The sequence below is a fragment of the Cololabis saira genome, chromosome 7, assembly GCF_033807715.1.
Source record: "Cololabis saira isolate AMF1-May2022 chromosome 7, fColSai1.1, whole genome shotgun sequence".
In the NCBI taxonomy this organism is placed as follows: Eukaryota; Metazoa; Chordata; class Actinopteri; order Beloniformes; family Belonidae; genus Cololabis; species Cololabis saira.
In genome coordinates this window covers 33,425,531-33,448,429 of record NC_084593.1, presented here as the reverse complement: position 1 = coordinate 33,448,429, position 22,899 = coordinate 33,425,531, and the positions used below count along the sequence as shown (strand labels likewise).

The 22,899-nt window shown below is 41.2% G+C and overlaps 1 protein-coding gene across 6 annotated transcripts in view; it reads left to right on the top strand.

Annotated features, from left to right (window-relative positions):
• diaph2 (diaphanous-related formin 2) overlaps positions 1 to 22,899 on the top strand; it is a 372,049-nt gene that overhangs the window by 296,555 nt on the left and 52,595 nt on the right. For all 6 annotated transcript variants that reach the window (XM_061725705.1, XM_061725706.1, XM_061725707.1 and 3 more), the window contains 2 exons: positions 4,373 to 4,537; positions 11,993 to 12,128. In XM_061725705.1, coding sequence (XP_061581689.1) covers positions 4,373 to 4,537; positions 11,993 to 12,128 — 301 coding nt within the window. The remainder of the gene's footprint in view (positions 1 to 4,372; positions 4,538 to 11,992; positions 12,129 to 22,899) is intronic.

Below are 22,899 nucleotides of genomic sequence, written 5' to 3'. Positions count from 1 at the left end.
TGACATGATCTAAAATACCGCTCTTAGCTACAACTCTGTGAGAAACCGGTCTCTTGTAAGCTATTGATTAGTCACTCTGTTATGGATTCAATATTGCTCCTGTCACTATAATGGAGTGCTTTTTTTTAAAAGAAGTTTGTAACTTTGAGCCCTTTAGCTTCAGGGTGAAATCTGTTGCACAGGTTTGTGCACAGGAAGCACAGCCCTCCTGCGAGGACAGACAGGAGACAGGAGCAAAGACTGCCAAACAGGGTTGGGGGGCAACTGGAAACCGTCTGATGTGTTACCTTGAAATCCATCATGTCTGCTCCCCGCTCTGCGCTAAGCCCAAGTGGAGTGAATACCCCACGCAGCTCAGACAGAAATCTTCCACAAGTTCACTCTGAGTTTGAAAGGAAGACCGCAGTTGTTTGAGTGAGGGATTTAATGGAGAGAATATCAAGTGGTAATGTAAAAAGAGAATTTTAAGTAGTGTGTGACAGAGACTGTGGTGGACAGGAAGAAAGAGATGAGATGGAATAAAGAAAGAAAATGACAACAGAAGCTACAATGACTGAGTCATGAAGAGGCAGTCAAAGAAAAGTTGTGGGGAAGTATGTATATGCCTGTGAGTATATTTGCCTTTTTATTCTGTTTTCTGTATGCATGTTGGATGAGCGCGCCACCATCCAGGTCGTGTTGTAGCAGGATACTGTGCGTCAGGCTCCATCAGTGTGACATGCCTTTGAAGTGGAAATACGTGGCGCAAAAGCCCAGCCAGCTCCAGTCCGGTCCCCAGCGGGACGCATCTACCACAGAGCATACCGGGGTATTTCAGTGAGTGACAAAGGAAGGGAGGCACAGGCAGAGAAGCAATGAGCCACAGGCCACAACAACCGGACCTACCCACCAGCCTTTCTGCAAGACTGTCAAGAGCTGTGAGATGGACGTTCCCTGATATAAAGGCATCGTGGCTAAAAGAAAAAAAAATCAACATTGCATGTAAATGCTGTTATTCGACATTGGTGTGCTCGTGCTGGAATATATCAGAATGGATTCAGCTTCTGATCTGGCAAACAGTTTCACATGTTTTTGAGCAGGATACTGTTGATTCTTGTTTTCAGATTTCTAGGTTAGATTTCCATAATGTACAGCAGTTTCATTCTTCGGGGCCTATTTTGCATCATGACTAATTAGGCTTTATTGAAAGGAGAGACTGTAAATGGATCTAAGACTAGTCACCAAAACTAACTGCTCCAGTATTTTTAGATGAAGTACCGCGGTGCAGTCTATAATAAATGGAGCCACACCATATGTTTGGTCATGGTAGACTGGATGTAGCAAGACATTTTTCTCTATAAGGATCATTTTATGACTCCCCTGAATAAATGCAACCACAGTACACCACAGCTCTACCAAGAGTTTGGATCTTGAAAAAAAATAAGTTACTTTGGTAAAGTTTTAACTTTACCACATCAGTCCGCCGAGGCTGCTGGGCTTACACACAGAAAAGAAGAAGAGGAGTAGAGTGCACAGAGACAGAGATAAAAGGAGTCTGACTGGAGCAATGGGGCAAAATCAGATCTAGGCAGACATGTAGACAGGGCAGAGGAGTGACTCCACGGTTTGTTCAGTGTGTGGTCTACATCATTGCTACCATGTAACAAATGCAAGGCAATAATCTCACTTAAAAACAAACAAAAAAATATATACACAAATACTCTTCCACCAATGGACTTATACTTGAGTGTCTGATTCATCACACACATATTGTAGTGCATTGATAGCCTCATATGTAAATTAGTAACACAGAATAGTTCCCTGACCTAGTTGTCTTGCAAAATGCCACAAAAGCAAAAGGAAAAATTTTTCTTACACGTAATACTGACAGACTGCTCAATAAATGAAATGTTTGGCCATTGCAATCACAACTGCATGCTGTGACCTGCACCAGACTATTCATGTTGCCAAGGCGACTGCAAAAAAAGACCTAATTGCCTTTTACTGCACCCATAATGCAAAGCATTTAAGATCGTTACCTAAGTGTGTATCATAAGGAATTAAGTTCTCCAAATTATGCCTATTATACTTGTTTGAACCAAATGAGTGTCAAATGTTCTCATGTTCTGCAGCAAAAATGCATTCAACATATCCCGGTTAGGGATGGGAATTGATAAGATTTTTCCGATTCCGATTCCATTTTCGATTATGCTTAACGATTCGATTCTTTATCGATTCTCTTATCGATTCTCAATTGGAAAAAAGGAGAACAAACAATTTTAGTATCAACTTTGTTTTATATCTTTGAACAAAAAAAAGATAATTGAGGTCTTAAGACGCCCCCAGCCTTGGGCTCCTCGATGGTGCCAGGGCGTCCCCACAAATTATTTGTAATATAAAATATGTATTTAATATAAAATAATAATAATAAAATAAATATTATTCTGTAGAAATGAACTAAATACAACAAATTATTTTGTGGCAATTACACAAGAATGTCCAGTAACATGTTCAACGCCACAAACTTAGTCAATGCTGGTGTCATTCATCTATTCTGGCCTGATTCTCTTCCCTGCCTTGATGAAAGGAGAAGCTAGCGGCTTTAACTTCTCCCATAGATGAGCTGACGAGCTGCAGCTGTGTCAGGAGCGCGCTCCGTTGTCCGCCGGAGCCCAGTTCTTCTAAAGCATGATTTATGGTTCTGCGTTAAATCGACGCAGTGCCTACGGCGTAGGGTACGCCGTACGGTGCGTGTCGCCGCGTACCCTATGCCGTAGGCTCTGCGTTGGTGTAACGCGGAACCATAAATCAGCTTTACCACATGCAGGCTGACTCCGCGCTCCCAGCGCATCAGCCGGCCGAGTCCTAACAGTTTCCCCCCTTTGTTGAAATGTCCACATTGCAAGTATTGTCACCTTGTTTTCATCCTTTTTGGTAAAATGTAACCAAACTTTTGAGCGTTTATACCGCTTTGTCTCCGTGTTTTCCTGCTGGGGGCGAATGCGCACGTTGCGCAACGTGCTTGGTGACGTCATTCGCGCCGACTGGAATCGATAAGGGAATCGTTTGCGAAAAAGGCAAACGATTCCAAGGAATTGAAACACTGGGAACCGGTTCTCAACAAGAACCGGTTCTCGATTCCCATCCCTAATCCCGGTGTTCGATATATTCGCTAGGTATTAAATATAGCGATTGCCAGAACGGGTCAAGAGAGGAGGAGGAGGCCAGAAAAATGAGTTACATTTCAATTAAACATATTTTTCCTATATTAATATTACTGTACTTATATTACTTTAATAGTCCTTGCAGATCTGAATGTGAAATATAAGCATTATTCTCCAAATATGTATTTCTTATCATCCATGTATTTGACAGCTGTCTTGTATTATATGTTCACTGTGTTATCTATTTACCCCCCCTCAAAAAAAAGAATTGAAAACTTGAAACTGTGGAGGTTTTTCCAAATTAAATAGTCATCATTGTCCAAAGAAACGTAATGCAGAGAAACAAAGACGAGTGTGTGTGTGTGTGTGTGTGTGTGTGCGTGTGCGTGTGCGTGTGCGTGTGCGTGTGCGTGTGCGTGTGTGTGTGTGTGCGTGTGCGTGTGTGTGTGTACTCTTTAATGGCACCAGGGTTGTGGTTATGTCACTATAACTGTATTTCAACCACAGGAACTTTTCCCTGGACCTCGTCTCTTTCCCAGCGTGGTTGGGGTTTGGTTCCTCCATCCACCCCATCCATTTCCACCACAGGAACCAGGGGTTAAGTAGAAATATTGGGGCGATATGTTCTTTCTTTCTTCCTTTTTCCTATGCGTTGTCTTCATCCCACCCAAAGCGAGTGCCGTAGTGCCCGACTGCAGTCTCTATGAGGTCAGTGGCTGCTGTGATAATGCTTAACTGATGTCGGCTGTCAATAGTCATTCACCAGGAGAAAAGTGCTCCGCCTGTTCAGTAAATTACACAGTGCAGCGTAAGCTGTGAGGTTCAAAACAACCTGACCCCACTGTTGTTGTGCGAAACAATAGAACAATGACTGCAATCAGCTTTTCCAACAACCATCTGTGTCATGCTGATGACTACAAAACACCTTTCCATTACTCCAGGGCTGCTGCTATTAGCGCCCCACGCTATTGACTCCAAAGTGAGATGCAAAGGTTATTGTAATGGCATGTTGGATTGTCTCTGACCCTTCTTCTTTTGTTTGTTTTCATGACCTTGACATCAATGTGTTTTTGAATAATATGAGAGCTCCTGAAGGTGTTTTTTTTTTTGCAGATCTTGATACATGTGTGGTAAATCTTAATATTTCTGATGAACATGGGATTTAAATGTGTTTTGCCTGTTTGAGACTCCTTCTTTCTGCCTTTTTTCCTTGACTCGTTTTTTCCTACGGCTTCAGTAAACATGCTCGAGAGCAGTACGAGAAGCTGTCCACCATGCACAAGAACATGCAGAAGCTTTACGAGAGCATTGGCAATTATTTTGCCTTCGACCCTCACTCAGTCAGCGTGGAGGATTTCTTCGGAGAGCTGGCCAACTTCCGCATCCTCTTCATGGTGAGTGTAAAATTTGGGTTTGTGTAACACGATGACCAGTTTCTAGTTTCCTGTTATTTCAGCGTAGACACACTGAGTAACGGATGCCACCACCCACACATGCACATGCTTTTGCATAAACTCGCTGTCAATAAAATGAGCTAGACACATGCACACATTCTAATCAAACTTTCATCAGATCCTGAAGGATGCACAAGTGAAAATTACAGTCAGACAGCGTTCACAGAGGAAACCGGATGTTCAAAGAGCCAAGCCATGTTGGACCTTAATATGGACTGTGGCTCTTTTGAAGTAAATGGTTTAGGGCTGCCTAAGTTTCCCTTTGCTTAAACACCTGTCAAATTTAAGCAGAAGTGCACAAGTGTGTGAATTATGATTTATTTAGTGTGGTCGTATTTAAGTGCTTGCTTGTCATTAGCTAAGAAAATGTGGTTTGGGGTTCAAAATAGTGTCATTTGGGAATAAATCACACTGCTGTCAGCCAATCCGATTGTATGGCTTGACAGTGATTTCAAAATGGATGTAATGAATAATTAAAATGTGGAAATATGTTTTTGAGAGCTGGGGGAAAGGCTTCTCTGAACTGTGAAACGCTTTCCTTAATTTAGAAATAGGAGGCCCTTTCCCACAAAGTAGAAAGGGTATGCGTTGATTAGATTTATCTTTAAGAGAAGAGAATCGCTAAAAAAAAGATGTTTTGTCAGCATTTGCGTGAAACAGTTTGAGGAAATCACACGTGAGAAACGTTCACCGTGAAGGCAAAACAAAGGAATTTGAATGTAGATTGAAGGAAAATTAAAATATTCCGTTCCTTCTCGAAGCAGCAGTAAAGGGCAAATTAGATTAGTAATGATAGAGCCAATATAAATATTGAAGTAAACCACATCATCTCCGACGAAGAGTTTCTTTTTATGCTGAGTAGTCTTTAAATGATTTATTCAAGTGTCTCTGAATAAATGTACCTCCTCTCTGTCCCTCCTGGCACCGCCACAAAAGCTCCTGGTGTCAGGATGATGACATGGTGTCCAGACGGTATACCCTCTTCACAATTCATTAATGTAAACGGCGAGGTCTCCTTGTCTGAATCCTGCCCCCGTCTTTTCTCTGATCCGCGTATGAAACCAGCATCTCGCTCCCTCTGATCAAAGTGCACGAACACACAACACAGTTCTCCCTAAAGGATTCCAGAGTTGCATATCTCTAAAAGAGGCATCCAGCCAAGAAAATAAATTATTCTCTCAAGCAAATAGCTGCATATGAATATTTTATTACCTATTTAAACTTTCGTGCTGCGGTTAAGGGGAGGGAAGTAAGTGGGATATAGTGTTGTTAATATATTCATACAAAAGCAATCCTTTAATCACCATATTCCTAAGATATAATTTATAGTTTTTGGTACTTCAGCGTTGTTGATACAGAGGCTAATCCCTTCTGCTTGGAGAGCACAAGGAATCAATCATTTCTCAACCGTATTTCTTTTTTTTTTTTTTAAACTGTCCTTTCTATGGGAACCAGCCAATCTAACTCATTTACAGAGTAATGGATTTTTTTTTTTTCAAAATTATTTTCTGAGCGTTTTTCCTGCAAGTACTGAAATGTTGGGTACAGGTCTGGGATTTGTTTATCTCTGAAATCATGTGGGCGCAACGATTTACTGTTGGTTAATACTTGAACTGAATTTAGCCTCTTGAAATTAGTCCCTTGACGTACTTGGTGAACCTCACACTTCTCTATTTCCCCAGTCCCAGAACATTGAGTTGTTTGACAGAGACAAAACATCCTCACTGAGGCTCGTCTCGTGTTCCTTTGCCCTCCGTAATCCATTCACATCGCGAAACATCTACAGTATTAAATAATCACAGTGCAATACAGTCACCATAAATTGCTTTTTCTAAAAAGCTGGGCTTAATGCACCCGACCGACATCGGTCATTTGAGTAAACGCATTGACCGACAGTACTCACAGAACTGAGCGAAAGTGATAAGGGAATCCATTAACTCTGTTTTCCTTCTGTTTCATTCTCTGTCTTGCCATCATTCCCACCCTGTTCTCTCTCCCGCTCCTCTATTTCCCACTGTGGCCAGTGAAATATGATTTGATTCCAGAACATGGAGTCATTATTTCAAGAGTCCAACAATTTGTTAATTTAATGCCACTGACATACTCTGTAATAGAGCATGAGTGAAATTCAATCGCAGGGTGTATGTCTGTAATCCTGATCAGGAGCATGGGGATGAGTACCTCTTTTTATTTTTTTTTATATTTTTTTTCCCTCCCTTTAATGAGTTATCAAAGCTCAGCAGATGGGCTGGGATGAGCTAACAGTCTTCCTCCCTAATTGAGTGACTTTCCAATATGACCAAAAGACTCAGACTGGGTTCACAAAGTAGCAAGATAGAGCATCTACGAGATTAAGCCTGATGGTTTATGTGTGTCTGCCTGTGCGGATGCATTCATCCACTTCCAAGTCTGTTTGATATTTTAGAGGGTTACTAATTCCTTCATTATGTGAAAGATGATGACAATCGTGGCTCTAAAAGAGACACTGTCTTGAATCTGTGTCAGGTTTCTGCAGTGTCTTTACTTACTCTACTGTGACGCAGTCATTAAATTGATTACACTAGACTGTGGATGTTACGCATCAAAATGCGAATACACGTATACCACAGAGCAGAACTCTAAGCAGGGTAACCCATAACTTCTTGAAGCCATTTCCCCCCACATCCTGGCACACAGTGTAACAGATGGCTAATAAACACATTTGCTGCTTAAAGGCGTTGTACTGTTTGTAAAATTCAAATGAGAAATTGCAATGACACTCTCTGTGTGAGATCAGTCGTGTAACTGAGCAGTTGGAAATGCTTAATGCTCTCTCATTGGATGAACAAACTCATAAGCATGGGAGAGAAACCAAGCTGTGGGAGATATCTGGTAAAGAAAAAAATAATAATTTCATGATTCATTAAAGGAACATACCTCGCCCTTGTTGGTAGATTATGCCTGAGTTACACAATATTGACCTTTTCAGCAAGGTATGCATGGTAGCGTACTTATAATCCCCTTCTCAGACACACCAGTGGCCACAGTTGTGTGGCTGCTACCAAACTTTCTTGTTATTTGTGCAATTCTACAAAACCACACATTTAGTGTTGTCCTTTAGATCCTACATCTAAATTGGGATTTACAGCTAAATACATTTCAAACAAAAATTTTGAAATTCATCAAAAATTTGAAAATTTTTATGTAAAAAATTGTATTTCAAATTCCAATTGCCTACATTATATCCACATTTCCCACTTTGAGTTAAGCCTTAAATCAATATCCCTACACTGGGTGTAGCTGGTTTATTTAAGGGTTAACAGCCAGAATCATGACGTATTCATAAATGCTGTCTAGTATAATGCAAAATGAAATATTTAGTTCAATTCATCTTTATTTGCATGGCACCAATTCATAACAAAAGGCTTCCTAAAGCACCTTACACAGAAAACTGTGTAGTGCAGTCCAATCACGGACAATCCAATTTGATTGATATAAAAAACAACTGAGCTAAGGAACTTGCAGATTGTATTGAATCTTCACTGTGGGGAAACCAGCCACGCTGAGCAAGCACAAGGCGACAGTGGAGAGGAAAAAAAATAATTACGTTACTGCACCTTTTCCTCTTGAAGAACAGTTTTTCTGTTCCCTGATCGTAGGTGATTTTGGATGAATGTTGGCCTCCATTCCCCTAAATTATATAACGATGAACCTCACGGAGTGCAGTACTGAAAGTACATTTTGTGTCTGGCCAGGATGTTAATATTGAAACGCGTTGGAAGTAGATGGGTGCAGTATACCAGCATGCCCTAGGCATGAGTTTTAAGATAAGTATTCTGATCTTGTTATTGATTTATTGCTGCTATTAATGCAAACACAAATTGAACAGTTTTTCTGTATGCTAAAAAAAATTGTTAAAGGTTGTGATTGTATCGCACCATGAGTGGGAGAGCGTTACAGTTAATGAGCTCACAGTGGGGCGCGCCCTTGTGTTCAAATGTAACATATAACATATAATGTGTTCACGACTAGGTTGGCTATTGAGGTAAGGGGATTGCAAGTACAATAATTCCCGCCACTAAATGTAGTCATTAAACACGTTCCGTGGAAGTTGTTTTTTAAAACCTACATACATTCAAATCCCACAGAACTGCATACAAAAGAAGCTATAACTCTCTTTGAATGCCTGTTGTGAAATATCACAACATGGAATCTGACAAGTCAGAGGTAATTTAGAATAACTTAGAAGCATTTGATAAAAGAGACAATGTGTTGTTTAAGGTATTATAAGTAGAAATAGTTTCATTCTGTTTACCCAAAAGACCCGTTCAGATTTGTTCACCACACCATTAATTGATAATTTCTATAAAAAAAAGGGACAAATCTCCCTGTGGATTCGAACTCAGCTTGATTTGGAAAATCTGACCCAAATCTTGTATGTCTGCTGTTACCAACTGGCTGAAAAAGCTGTTCTCTGTCCTCTGCATCGAATGAAAAGAACATTCGATCATCTAAATTAGTCTGTTCTAGAACAACACATCGGTAGTTATAACGTTAGCAGATTTTTTTGCTATTGCTTGTTGGATACGCCACAGGTTTTTAACGTAGTCTTTAGAGACACAGCTGATCTCTACTCCGTCTACAACTGTTTTGTAGCTACGGATGAATCCTCCATCCTACTTCCACCCCTGGTGGCGTGTGATGGCCGTGACACGTCATGATTCCATGGTCATCTAGCGGCACGTCGCCCGTATTCTGTATATCGTCTTCACACCAAACAAAACCAGTGTTGACGTACAATGCAGCTTGCAGAGCAAACAATGCCTGATACAATCAGCTGCTGCCTGTGGAAAATGTGCACTGTCAAAGAGAATAGTAAAGGGACGAATAAAAAAACAGCAAATGCATATTCGGTGCATGGATAATTAATGGTGCTGTTTGATTAGCAGAATATAATTATGTTGCATAAGCATGTTTACAGGGAGAATTAGTTGTTTGTTTTAAATAAGTTTTGCCAACAGGATTTTATTTGTAATCTGCATAATTTATCTTCCAACTTATGTTGCGGATGTAGAGCACTGCATTTATGGTGCTCTGGACATAAAACATAGTCCTAACAGAGGATGACGACAGGAAATTCCTCGCTGTTAAAGCTGCCCATCACTTAAACAAAATGCACAAGTTCACTGTTTCATTATGGAATACACAACACAGCTCTCATCCACTCTAATTCAAAGCAGCAGCAAAGTGCATGCGATCAATATCCCGTGAGGAGGGCAGCTGTATCATTTACACAGGCTTGATGTGGTGATGGAATACAGGTTGATTTGTGAATGAGTGTGCATTGACTTGAAATGACCAGAGAGACAAAACATAATTTCTTACCTTCTTTTAATGCCACAACCCCCTCCGCCTTTCTTTATTGTGCATACTTTATTATAAATCAATCAATCCAACTATATCTTTCCGTTATTAGTCTGCCCATCTTTTCTCTCTGCTGCTCCTCTGGCCTTTGTCATCTGACAAGGAGATTTTGACAGTGAGGGCTCGTGTCCTTGGACATGGAGGAAAGTGCTGCTATTGACTGGCATGATGAGCTGCTCTTTCCTTGTTCCTTCCCCGCAATCCCCATAATCCCTCTGTTTTAGCTGCCAACATGGGACACTCATCAGGACCACAGGGACATTAGTTGGGGGACCTTCTGTCTGCACTTATTAAATCAGCACAAATAGATGGCTATGCCTCCCCATACTGACACACAAATACATAGATATAACAGGGGGGAGACCGCAGATGAGCAGTAGCACAAAGATGCCTGTGGACTCCAAAGCCAATATACATGCTCACAATCAAATTCACATCACATCCTCATCGCTCATTCTCTTATAAATACAAATTTATGTGCAAGAAAATGTGAACTTTGTAAGTACATATTGTTTATGCATCTGGCCCCTGGACTTGTGCTTGGGATTATTTCCCTGCTGCATGACACAGTTTCAGCCAAGCTTTAGCATTTGGACCTCACCTTTGACTTTAGAATAGTTTGGTATGCAGAGGAGTCCATGGCCAACTCAATGACTGCAAGATCCCCAGGTCCTGTAGCTGCAAAACAAACAAGCCTCGCTCATCACCCCTGCCAGAGTCGGGCTGGATACTTGAAATGATGTGCACATGCTGTTCAGTCATGTTTGTTTTCATCTGTGCTTTAAGGGGGAAATATCTTTACTCCGTTTTTGTCTCCAAAGACATTCTTGAACAAGTTTTGCTGTTTGTAGTACTTTTTGCAACTTTGCATTATTTTATTTATATATTTTTCTGAGCTTTTCATGGTCTGACCTTGCAATGAACTCGTTGCGATGCTCATTCCTAGATTGTCCTTAAGAGGCAAAAGGCAACATTCTTTCTTTCATGTTTTCCATTGCTATACTGTACTTTTTCTGATTGAAGAGTCATGACCTTGGAACTTCCCTTAAAACTCAACCCACATTGATAGGAAAAAAACATCTTCCAAATCACTGTTGATGTCTTTAGTTCTCGGCATTTTGCCCACATGCACACGATGAATGCTCCAGACCAGTAAAGTATCAAACCTATGCTTTAAGAGGTGGTCAAACATATTTAATATTTATTTTAAAATCCATTTGCTTAGTATTTGATTCCACGTAATCCGTTAATTCCTGCGAACACAGGAAGCGTAAACAGAGTTTTTCACACACCATTTTGTATTTTGGTTCACTTTGTCTGAAATAAATAATGACATAGAGCAATTTGTGTGGTCTTTATTTAAATCTGAAGTTATATAATTTTAAGAACAGTAAGGACCCAGGCGATCATTTTCCATAATGTTCTGATTTATAAAATCTTAGAATTGAAGACTGATGCATATATATATTCATTCATATTCATTCATTCATTCATTCATTCATTCATTCATTCATTCATGTGTCCGTGCTAACATATAATAGATGGCTTATAGGGCTTCAGGCTTTGGATGGGAGAACATTTTGTTGTCTCCAAAGGTCACACAGTTGCATCTTATTCTATTGGCAGTAGAGCAAACTGACACATTTGTAAAAGGCTGAATACATTCTTTTGATTATCCCAATTTCCCTGAATTCTTCCTGACATTTCAGTTAGTCACGAAGGACAAGAAAGAAGACACCACTTTCTCCATCCTCTGAGACAGGCACACTGGTGCTATTCTTTTCTGTTCTCATGTCATAGCTACACCATTTTCTCAAGGGAAATATCTGGATGGATGGATGGAAGATAGATAGATAGATAGATAGATAGATAGATAGATAGATAGATAGATAGATAGATAGATAGATAGATAGATAGATAGATAGATAGATAGATAGATAGATAGATAGATAGTAGGAGCCACATTCTGATTTCTTCTGTGTGTGACTTCAGGATGCAATGAAGGACAACCACAAGAAGAGGGAGATGGAGGAGAAGACGAAGAGAGCTAAGTTGGCGAAGGAGAAAGCAGAGCGTGAGAAGCAAGAACGCCAGCAGAAGAAGAAGCAGCTGATTGACATGAACAAAGGTACGCCACTTGTCCCTGTGCCGCCGCAGAGAAGAGAAGATGTGGGTGGGGGTCATGGGGGTTATGGGGTAAGGAGGAATGCCTTTCAGCATGCTGGGGAAGTGGATTTTTTTTCCCCTACTCTTATCAACTGTGACTCTGAGGCTATATCCGTACTTGTGTGGTTTCATTTTACAATTTCAGACGTTACGCCTTGCACCCACACTATTCCAGGGTGTCTGACCCTCTAAAGCAGAATATATTGGATCAACCTTAGGTTCCTTTTGAGTTTGTAAATCCTGGGTGGACAGACTAAACTGAAATGTTGTTACAAATGATCACATAGCCAACATAGTCATTCATTTCCAAAAGGTAAATACATGCATGGTACACATGGATGACGTGAGGAAGAAATGGCTCCTTCATCCTCCAGAATCTTCCTACAACCTGCTTGTCTAAGCAACCACGGAGTAAAACAATCTACTTCCTGTTTGCACTCATGCACGCATCCCCAGTAGGGATGGGAATTGTTAAAAATGTACAGATTCCGGTTCCATTATCGATATTGCTTATTTAGTTCCTTATCGATTTTCTTATCAATTTTCATCGAGTTATATACAGTTGAAATATACTGTAGTATGAATGACTTTGGTTACATTGACACTTTAATTTCAAGTATGTTGTTTTTTTGCACCTTAGTTGTCCTTATCTCTTTGATTTACTGTGACGGGAAAAAGTCGGATAAACCATTCAGAACAAGATCGCTAACTAGCGGTCGCGGGGGGTACTGCACCGCGACCAAATGGAGAGATGGAGAAGTCAGAAGGGTTCAATATGGCGTCACGGCTGCGGCGTGTGCTCTGCGTTGGTTTGACGCAGAACCTTAATTCAGCCTTCAGCTGAAGGAGCTGTGAGAAAATGATGGATGTGCAGCGGGCCAAACTTTGGTGCGTTTTTGCCTCCACGCCATGTTGGAAACATTCTGAGCCAAAATACGAAACGGGTACATGACGTCATCACGCAAATGCATCAGACATTGGCAGGACTTGCAAACAGAATCGTTAGGCAGACGGGTTCTCGATTCCCATCCCTAATCCCCAGTGACATTGGATAGTCCTGTAATATGTGGTTACGGTGGTGTAGTGTTAGAGAAATCTTCTGCCGTGGTGTTGAAACGTTAGCAATGATATGGATTGCTTTCACATGTTTTAGAAGAAAGCTACACTTGTGTGACGGTAGCCTTTTACTTACGATACAACACATCCAAATATCAAGGAGCCCTCCGCATTTTATTCAGTGACATTCCCATCACTGACAAGTAGTCTCAAATAAATAAAAAGACTGTGTTCACTTAAAGAGGTTGTTTACATAAACAGCTCAGGAATTATGTGAAGATTTCTTTGTAAATTGCATTTCCAATGTGATCTTGATGGTGCCATTAGTTTTCCATCGTTTATGCACAAGCAACATGAAACAACAGTTCAACATGGTTTCCAGGCAGCATGCTAGATTTATTGTTATGAACTGCCACAGTGACTCCATTGTCCTCCAGCAATGCCAGTAAGTCTTGTATTGATCAGTGCAAGTTGCAGTTGTTCACATGGAAAAATTAGGACGACAGAGCTGTTTGCTTGTGTCTAGTTATACCAGTGACATTGAGAAGGAATTTCAAGCCTGGAAGGGATTTGCAGTGTGGTCTTTTGTCCATTATTTATTTATATTCTTTTTTTGACAAACAGACTGGGATTTCCACATTTCATCAGCTTCTAAATGTCAGCGACAGCCAAGCACCTCTCTGTAGCTCAGCCACATTGGGGAATGTGACAAGACAGTCCTCAAAACACCACAAACTCTCCAAGATAATTGATGCAAGCTGCAGTCCTTTCTTTCCTAAGCATTGACCTCTCGGAAAGCTTTCCTTTTAATAATCCAGCATGGTGGCTCTGATGGAGGCCGTCTACCACTCTCGCCCGTTCTGGCTAACCAGATGGAGAAGGGTAGAAATATGGACGATATTAAATACCAGAGCACCAGAGCCAGATTTTGATCTTGGTTCGTGAATGCCATAATATGACATTCAGTATGAATAAAACATGAAGATGACATGGACAGCATTGCCTGCAGCCTTGGAGATAGCGAGGATTGTCCTTCTCACCAACACCTCCATCGCTGGACTGGTGCAATAACAGTGACCTTGGAAATGATGAGACGCACACTTTTAAATCCTAGATGTGCAGAGTCCAGGCAGCTTTTTTTCCTCTCTCTCTCTCTCTTAAGACTACCTGAATTGACTACACATTTTCATTAAACCTTGAATAGTTTCTTCTGGCATCCAAACTTGCTTCAATGTGAAATAAAACCTGCGGTCGGACAAACAAATGCAGAGCTCTATGGAGCCTGTGAACGCGACACTCAGGCAGGTTAGAGGTTAGATTCAAGCGGTGTTTTAATCTTGTGGTCTCTCTTGGGTTTTTTTGTTGAAACATCACTTTATAATCAGTGTTTTCCTGTTGTGCGTCCCTCATCTCTGTGCATTCACTCTCTCTAGTTGACATCCTTGGCTTCAGAGTCCTGGCTCTCGTCTCCCAGTCTGCTCAAAGATTCTGCATGTACTTCACATATTTAAAAAAGTCTTATATTTGAGGAGGTTTTGGTATCAATATTTCATGTTGAGTATGATATTTTTATTTATTTTTTGTCATGGTTGGAGAAAATACGAAAGTGTGCAACAAAAAGAGACTTATTTAATTAAATGGACTATAAATTATTTATATTCAAATATTTTCTACATGAATTCCAAGATTTGAAAGGTTAAATTAAATATTGAAATGTGATAGGTTGATCTACCTGCTGAGATGCTGATCAAACACTGAAATATAGGATATTTTCTGTTTTTGCAGATGCATTAGTTGAACAGATGGAGTAAACATATGCCTATCATACGATTAGAATTATGCACAGGTCAATGTCTTAAGCTATTTTGGGGATTTACTGATTTACTTTTTTATTGCTTAAAAGACTGCTTGATGGATCATAGCATTGTGTTTAATGCAATTTCAAGAGCCTATTTTTGAAAGGGGATAGATTTTATGTCATTTCACAAATTGCAACCTAATCCTCTTCGCTTGAAAATGATTAACAATGAAATGCATATTTAATGAGAATTTAATTCATTTAGCTTTTGCCAGGATGGCACCAAGAAGGGGGAGGGGGAAGAGACAAACGCTTTTAGGAAACTGCCATTTTCCACTTGATAAAACTTGATATCGTACTCTATCCATGTATTGTGACAGGCATGGTTTTTTGCAAGCTTGACTGATAGATGAGACAATTGTGGCACTAAATGCATTTTTTTTTTGTAAAGTATTAGAAATCTTAATGTAGGAGATTGCTTATGAAATCATTATCCAGTCACTCCATTTCTGTTAATTTGCTCTAAGTGGATTTTCTGTATTCTCATGAACTGACCAGATGTTCAACATTTTCGCACGCGCACACACACACACACACACACACAAAAACCCTGGGAAAGCTGCTGAACACTGTGGAATAAGTCCAGACTACAGCTTTGCAACTAATACAGAGTTAGATGTCTCAATGCAGTTAAATATTATTCACTGCAAAAGACAATGTCAAAAACAACTTGCTGAGTGTGAACAGAGCTGGAGCATGGGGAAGCATATGGATGTTTCTTCTCTGAGGCTTTTGTGGGGAGACTCGGGTCTCTCTGGTCGCCTGACTGGCATCGCCGGGATTTGGTTCTGCCGTCCAGGGCAAACGTCGGCACCTGTGTGTAAACTCTGTACCACAGTCAGATTCACAAAGCTTTGAATAGTGCCAGGAAGTGCGAACGTTTCTTTGAGTGCGGTGCAGCTTGGCATGAGGCAGATAAGAATAAACGATCAGCGGGACATAAAAGTCACTTGAACATTTCATTTAGTCCAGGTAGCAGAGAGAAAAGGAGAAGAACTTTTGAGAGATCTAAAACTGGTTATAGTTTTCAGTGAGAGAGGCTCCAACAGCTTGTGTGTAAAAGTCACACACTGAAAAATACCACCTTTCGGAGCACAGTGGTTGTAAGCTGGGAGTTTTACAACGCCTTTTATGAGTTTACCACGAGTTTTCCATCTCAGATTCTCCCCTGAACATCATCCAACATCTTAAGATGTATAGATCTCAAACTAAGAATATCCCACCAGTAGAAAAAAAATGCTTTTTGAATGAGCCTACAGTTTTACTAAAACCCTAAAAACACATGCAAACACTCCACAGATGTTGTTTATCTTTTTCTTTTTTATTAAGTTTTGCCTGCATCATTTTTCACAGTATGAATTGGAGCCCACCCAGCCGCTTCAGCCCATTTCAACAGCTTGCAGATACTGGCGGGATGCATATCCATACATCGGGCTGCTTTGTGATAATATTAGTGATAAATCAGTTTCGGCTGGGCATATGTTCTATACTATAGCTATTGAACACATATTATAATCATCTTCTTTATTGTTTTATTTGTCCAGATAGCATCTGGGAGGTGTATATTTACAACAAATCTCTTTATGTTTAAAAACCACTTTTCCCACAATGTTTGAATGAAATATCTCAGATCTGCACAGCCACATATACTGACAACGTTTTCTAATAATTTGTGACTGCACATCAAGTATTGTTTGTTGTTCAATTGCGAGTTCATCCAAAAATAATGTCCCTGCAGTACAGTTTTCATTACAGTTATTGTGCCTCATCCTTTGCTATCTAAAGCTCATCATTTTTGAGTTGGCGATAGTTTTTCAGGCGTTCTTCACTTTCAACGAGGCTTGCTTAAATGAGGTCTCCATGTCTCTATGATTCTCTGTAGAAAGCAGCTGGCATGTTGACAACCCGCAGCTTTTATTTACGCATCCTTCTTGTCAACCTTTCACTCGTTGAGGATAAAATGGTGCTATGTTTACATAAGTGAAAGTAGGCTCCACTCAGAAAAACATCTCTTTTACTAAAGAAAAGCAAAAGGAGCCGGTGAGGTTGGTTAGGTTAGACCTTCGCTGCACACTACAAGCTCTGCACGCTTTTTTTCCACTTTATTTATTCATTTAGTACAAGTCCGTAATGTCCGAGTGTCTCTGGTCTGTTTGACACGCACGTACAGAGTCACTGAGAGGTGACGTATAATGTATGTCATGATAAAATTTTAAGACCTACATCCACAAAAAAAAACAAAAAAAAAATTTTTTTTTAGTTGATAAAGTTTTTAAGATCAAGACATCACTGTGTGCTATTGTTTTTTTTCCGCTTTTCTGTTTCAATTTTGAATTCAAGTGTCTGGGAGTGTGGCGTTCTAAACTAATCTGACATATTTCTAGGCAGTGGGTGGACTGCTCGTGGCTGCTAGAGCCCTGTCAGAAGTGACAAAGCTGGAGGTGTGGATTGACGGCTTTGTGTGACAATGACAGCTGCCGGTAGACCAGTGCATACCTGTGTCGAGCCATGCCAAGCAGATGATCATAGACAAGCGCTGACATGCGGCGGCAGGGTGGACAGGTTGGCTCCCCGACTTTGCTTAGTGGCTCCAAAGCACAGCAGACGTGGCAAACGCTATTTCCAAGGGAGATATCTTTCGAGTCGTGAAGGTCAGATACCCAAGCAGATAAAAGAAATGTTTCTGAACTAGATTCTCGCTATTCCTGAGCTTAACTTGGGAAATGGAATTGATATTAGAGCTCAAGCTGACCTTCATGTTTGATATTGAACATAAATAAAGACAGACTTTTCAACAGTGCAACAATATACGGTGCGATGCTTCTGAATTGTCACTTGATACTTTATAATTCTGCCTCCTGGTATTAATGCTCTCCATGTCTGGTTACAGCCTCCATTTCATGAGTTACAAATAAGAGAGGACATTTTCCTACATTTGTGTATGGTTGTGACTGCAGTTTAATGCCACTATCCGAGCAAACTCTCTCTTCTTTTACTCTCAACCATCAGAGGCGAGAACTGGAGTAATGTGGACCATATGTAGTCTGTGCTGTGTATGCATTGATGAATTCAATAATCACCTTGAAAGACGGGGATGATGGGGCCAGGATTATCTGCTTCCATACATCCATTGTAGTAAATAACATGTTAGATTGAGCCGTATCTCCAGTCAGAATCAGAATCTGCCCCCAGGAGTTAACGGCACAGCGGTTCTTGACGGCTGCATCTCAGCTCAGTCCCAGAAGACAAAGCAGTGTGAACTGAGACATGGAGGAAAAGTAGGTTGGTTTATCAAAGTTGCGTTTAAGGATTTCACTTTTTTTTGTCACTGAATAGTTGTGTTCCACTATTCGAGCAGTTCCAGCAAATTATTGTAATTGTATGCAAAATTGCTTTGAATTGAAAGCCAGGCAAACACAAAAAGACCTCTTAGTTTGTGACCTTAAGTCGCAGAGAGAGATTTCAGACATCCTTGCCCTTCCTTTTTGTATGTGTTTTCTTTTTATCTTAAAGTACACTCTTTATGTTTCTCACAGTATATTCTCTCCCTCGTCATTGGTGTCGCTCTGCCATTGCTTTCATGACTGTGCTGCTTCTTCCTGGTGAAATCTACTCGGGCACAGTTGAATCTCATTAATTTGTGGGTGGTTCAAGTGTCTGATCATTTCCCCTCCTAGATCTGGACCTCACGAGTCACTTTACAGTCAATCAAACCTAATTACCCTCACTACAAAGACCATCAAATCCCATTGTCAAATCCATTTAGCTTCCCCAGGCAGCACCGCCTTTCACTGATGCAAACAGCCCATGTGGGGTTTGGTTCAGATGTTATCTCCATCCGTATTCCCAAACTCTGTAGCCGCTAACCAAACGTGCCGCTCATCTAAAATAGAGAACGTACACTTAACTGGAGAAATGAAACGTAAAATATTTATAGCAGCAATATTCTTCGATGGCCTCTTTGACATCTGAAAGACGTAGAAGACAACGCTTCATTGACTTCATTTAAGTAACCCTCCTATAAACAGTTAGTGTATGTTAAATCTATGAATAGTAAACGGCTTTGGTCATCTACTACTTTGAAAGGAAAGTAAAACGTAGAAGACCCTGTTGTCTTGTTAAGTTCCTGTGGCTGCATTTCTGTCATCAGACACTGATACTCAACACAATCTGCTGATAGTACTGAGGATATTGCTGGTATTGTTTTTTGCCAATGATTAGAAATGCACTCACCATAATAAAAGCCATTTACTGTGTTGCACGTAAAAGCATTTTAATGCAAAGCAGCAGCAGGACGGATGAGGATTACATTAAAGCAATTAAAGGTGTAGGATTTAGCAACTCCCAGTGGTAGCATTAAGAAAGACACTGCAGCAGATAGCAATTCACAGTAAAACATTATTCCCTCTCAAGGATCCAACCTCAGGACTCCAAAATGTCAGGCTGAAATCAACACGTACGTAGACGGCACCAGCTGTCAATTAGAAAATGAATAAATTATTAAACAGAACTATATCAAAGAGTGTTCGCATATTAAAGGATGTTCATTACACACATTTTACTCAGTTTCTGCTACTTTTCTAAGGGCACAGCAAAGGAGAGCAGATTAAAAAGCCAATACCAGAAATTATTAGATGGAATTAAACTGAAAAATATCACAGAAGAGAAGCTCCAAGTAAGAGAGGCTCTTAATATTGCATACATGCTACTAAAAGTTTAACATATTGAGTCCTTTTCTTGTTTTTTTCTACATAAAGCTTTCTGTCTTGGCCCTGGCAAGAGCATATATACTTTATTCGCTCTACAGTGAAGAATTGGTTAAAAGCAAGCTCTAATAGAGTGAAGACCCTGCTGGGAGGTCAGTGACAAATGAATATAGGACAGGGCCAAACATATTGGAGCTAATTTAATGGAAAAAAAGGGAAATAGTGGCCCTCTCTGCTGTAAGGACAGCATCCCATGGCCCTGCTGGCATCCTGACATGGTGACCCCATGTGGCCCGGGGAAAGTGTGTCAAGTTAACATCTGTCAGTGCCGGGTTGCAGCTGTCCCTGGTGCATCGGTGGTGTTACTGGGCAAACTAGCCAAAAGCAGTGAGTAGATGGTGCGGTAAGTGAGGAGGCCCGCAGGCAGGAGAAGTCCATGATAGCAGGGGAAAGAGTGACGTGACGGCTATGTTGCGAGTATCTGCCTTCTCCCCATCTTCGCATTTCCCAGCCTCCCCTCCCCACCGTTTCTCACTTGGGGCCTGGCAGCATCCATCCAGATGGAGGGTTTATTTTTGTTTTTGTTTGTTTACTTATTCATGCATCCAGCTATTCGGGGCATCGCTGGGGCTTTCGCTCCACCACAGAATGCAAATCGCCACGGCGGCTAATCCACTTTCATCTCTCCCTTGTCAACATCCAACTTTCCTGCACGTTTCTCCCGGTCTCCTGCAGTCAGGACTTCCTCCAGCCAATTCTGCGTGGGATCTGACCTGCAGCGACCGGGCCGGCCGAGCCTCTACACTTTTCTCTACTTCATGTTTGTGAAATGTGACACGCCTTTCACCTCCCACCCACCTTCGCCATTTACGAAATATTCTTTCCACTCTCCTCATCATCCCCTTTGATTTTTTTCATCCTTTCTTTTTTCCCCTGACCCTGGCGCCAAACAGGGAATAAAGGCTCAACTACACCATCATCTCCCCTGGAATGGAGTGTTGTGGTAGCATCCGTAATTGAGTTAGGGAGGACATGAGTGGGTTTGCTCATCACGTTTGTCTTTTTTATTTGCCATCATACCCTTCCATTCTCATCCATCCTTCTTTATCTCAAGTGGACCCTGTATCTGCGCACACACACACATACACACACACACAAATTGCACAAATACTTCTACAAATTACAGTGAGAGGCCTCACTTAAAGGTTTCCCAGGTCATTGTTTCAAAGGTTTTGCTGGGATGGGGTTGTTGGACAGCAGGGGTATGGTAAGAGAGAGGATGCGGAGAAAGAGGGGGGTAAAAAGAGAAGAGGATATCTAACAGGTGCATGAGTGCTGTGCTCGGGGCACTCGTGTCCGCTGTGCTCTCCGTGGCAGTAATGGTGTATGTCTGCCCAGGTCTTAGGAGCTTCTGGGGCTGCGGGGAAGGAGGGCGAGTGCAGGGTGTCTCTGCTCAAAGGCTAGACAGTTAGAGTGCAGGAAACAGAGCAGTAAGAGGAAGGGGGTGTTGAGCAATGCAGGTGGTTGTGTATATCTAGGTCGCTGAGGTTGAATTCAGGTGTGAAAATAACACAGAACCAGGTGCATACAGGAGAGAGCAGAGATAGAGGTTGAGATTAAAAGAAAAGTGCGGTTGCTGCCTCTCCACCTGGCCATAAAGCAGCACCCCCCTCCTTCCACTCAGGCCTTTGTTTCACGGGTAATGGTCCAGGTTAATTGCACAGGTGACTGTCTGTGGGGGAACAGATGGGCTCAAGTGTGCTCAAAAACAATCTTCAGCAAGCAAGCAAAAAAAAAAGAAAAGAAAATAATGCCTCTCCTCGCCACCTCCTTTTGCTCTCTCGTCCTTTCTACTGAAGCCACGGAGGGCGGCTGGGGTGAGGTTATGCTCTCGCTGCGTCTCCCTCGCACAGTGGCTTTAATTCATCAAACACAAGGCCTGCACGCTCTCATTAGATCTAATTACAGAACAAATTAGACTGAAGAAATTGCTAGTGGATAGCAGTGGCTAATAGACCTCTGTCATGTGCTTGATCTGGTCAAACACTTTGATTTTGTACAAGAAGAAAATCCTGTGATTACATACATTGAAAAGAAACAGAATACAGCCGCTATCCGTTTCTTGAAAAATTGCATACAAACTCTTTTGAGTTAAATTGTCACAGCTCCCAGCGTCTGTCAGGGTATAAATGATGTCGTAGTTTGTCATTATTTTAGAGACTGATATGTAGTGAGAAGGAGGTCCGTGTCCCTTTCCCTCCCGATGAGTCGTCACGGTTACACACGAACAATCAGAAAGTGAATTTTCAGTCGGCCCAGTGTTTGTTTTTTTCTCTCCTGCAAACATGCCGGGCATGGCAGGTGACAGCAAATTGAATTTATGAGCAGGCTTTCTTGACACTGCTGTATAATTATAGGATTGCTATTCTTAAGAAGAGCAGCTGGTATCTCCCATTGCATTTATTTATTTATTTATTTTTTGGCTTGGATGATTGATTTTGGAAGCTTTGCCGTGATTAAGAGGCGATAGCTGCTCTTTTTTCTCCTTAGCGATGTTGATGATAACTGATTTCGGCTAAAGGAATGAGAGATGCCCTGTTTTGTATAATGAATGATTGTTTCTTTGATTTTTATATGCTGTATAGGGTTCAGTCACTGATTGGCTTTCTTAATCTTGATGTCATTAGTTTTTTTTTGTTTTTTTCCCCATAGTTCATGCTCTGCCTCTCTTCCTCTGACCATCTATCAAAGCCTTTGCTGCTTTTGTCAAAATTATTCACAAAGATCAGCCAAGGATCTCACTAAACATGTAGATCAGCTAAAAGGAGCCAGAACTCAAAGCATGCACAAATGCATTTGTGTCATTTAAAACATGTGATGGGTTGAACTGTAGCTGAGGCTCCGTGTGTCTGTGCGTCAAGGTCGTCAAGTATCCAGGAAGATGCTGAATGACCTTGTGCCTCACCTTACTCCACTACTTCCTCTCAATAACCCGCCGCCACACACACACACACACACACACACACACACGCACCCACAGAAACGATTCGCTTTCCTCCCTCGTCGCCACACAGCTCACCTAATTTTTTTCTTCACATTTTTTTTCCTCCCTG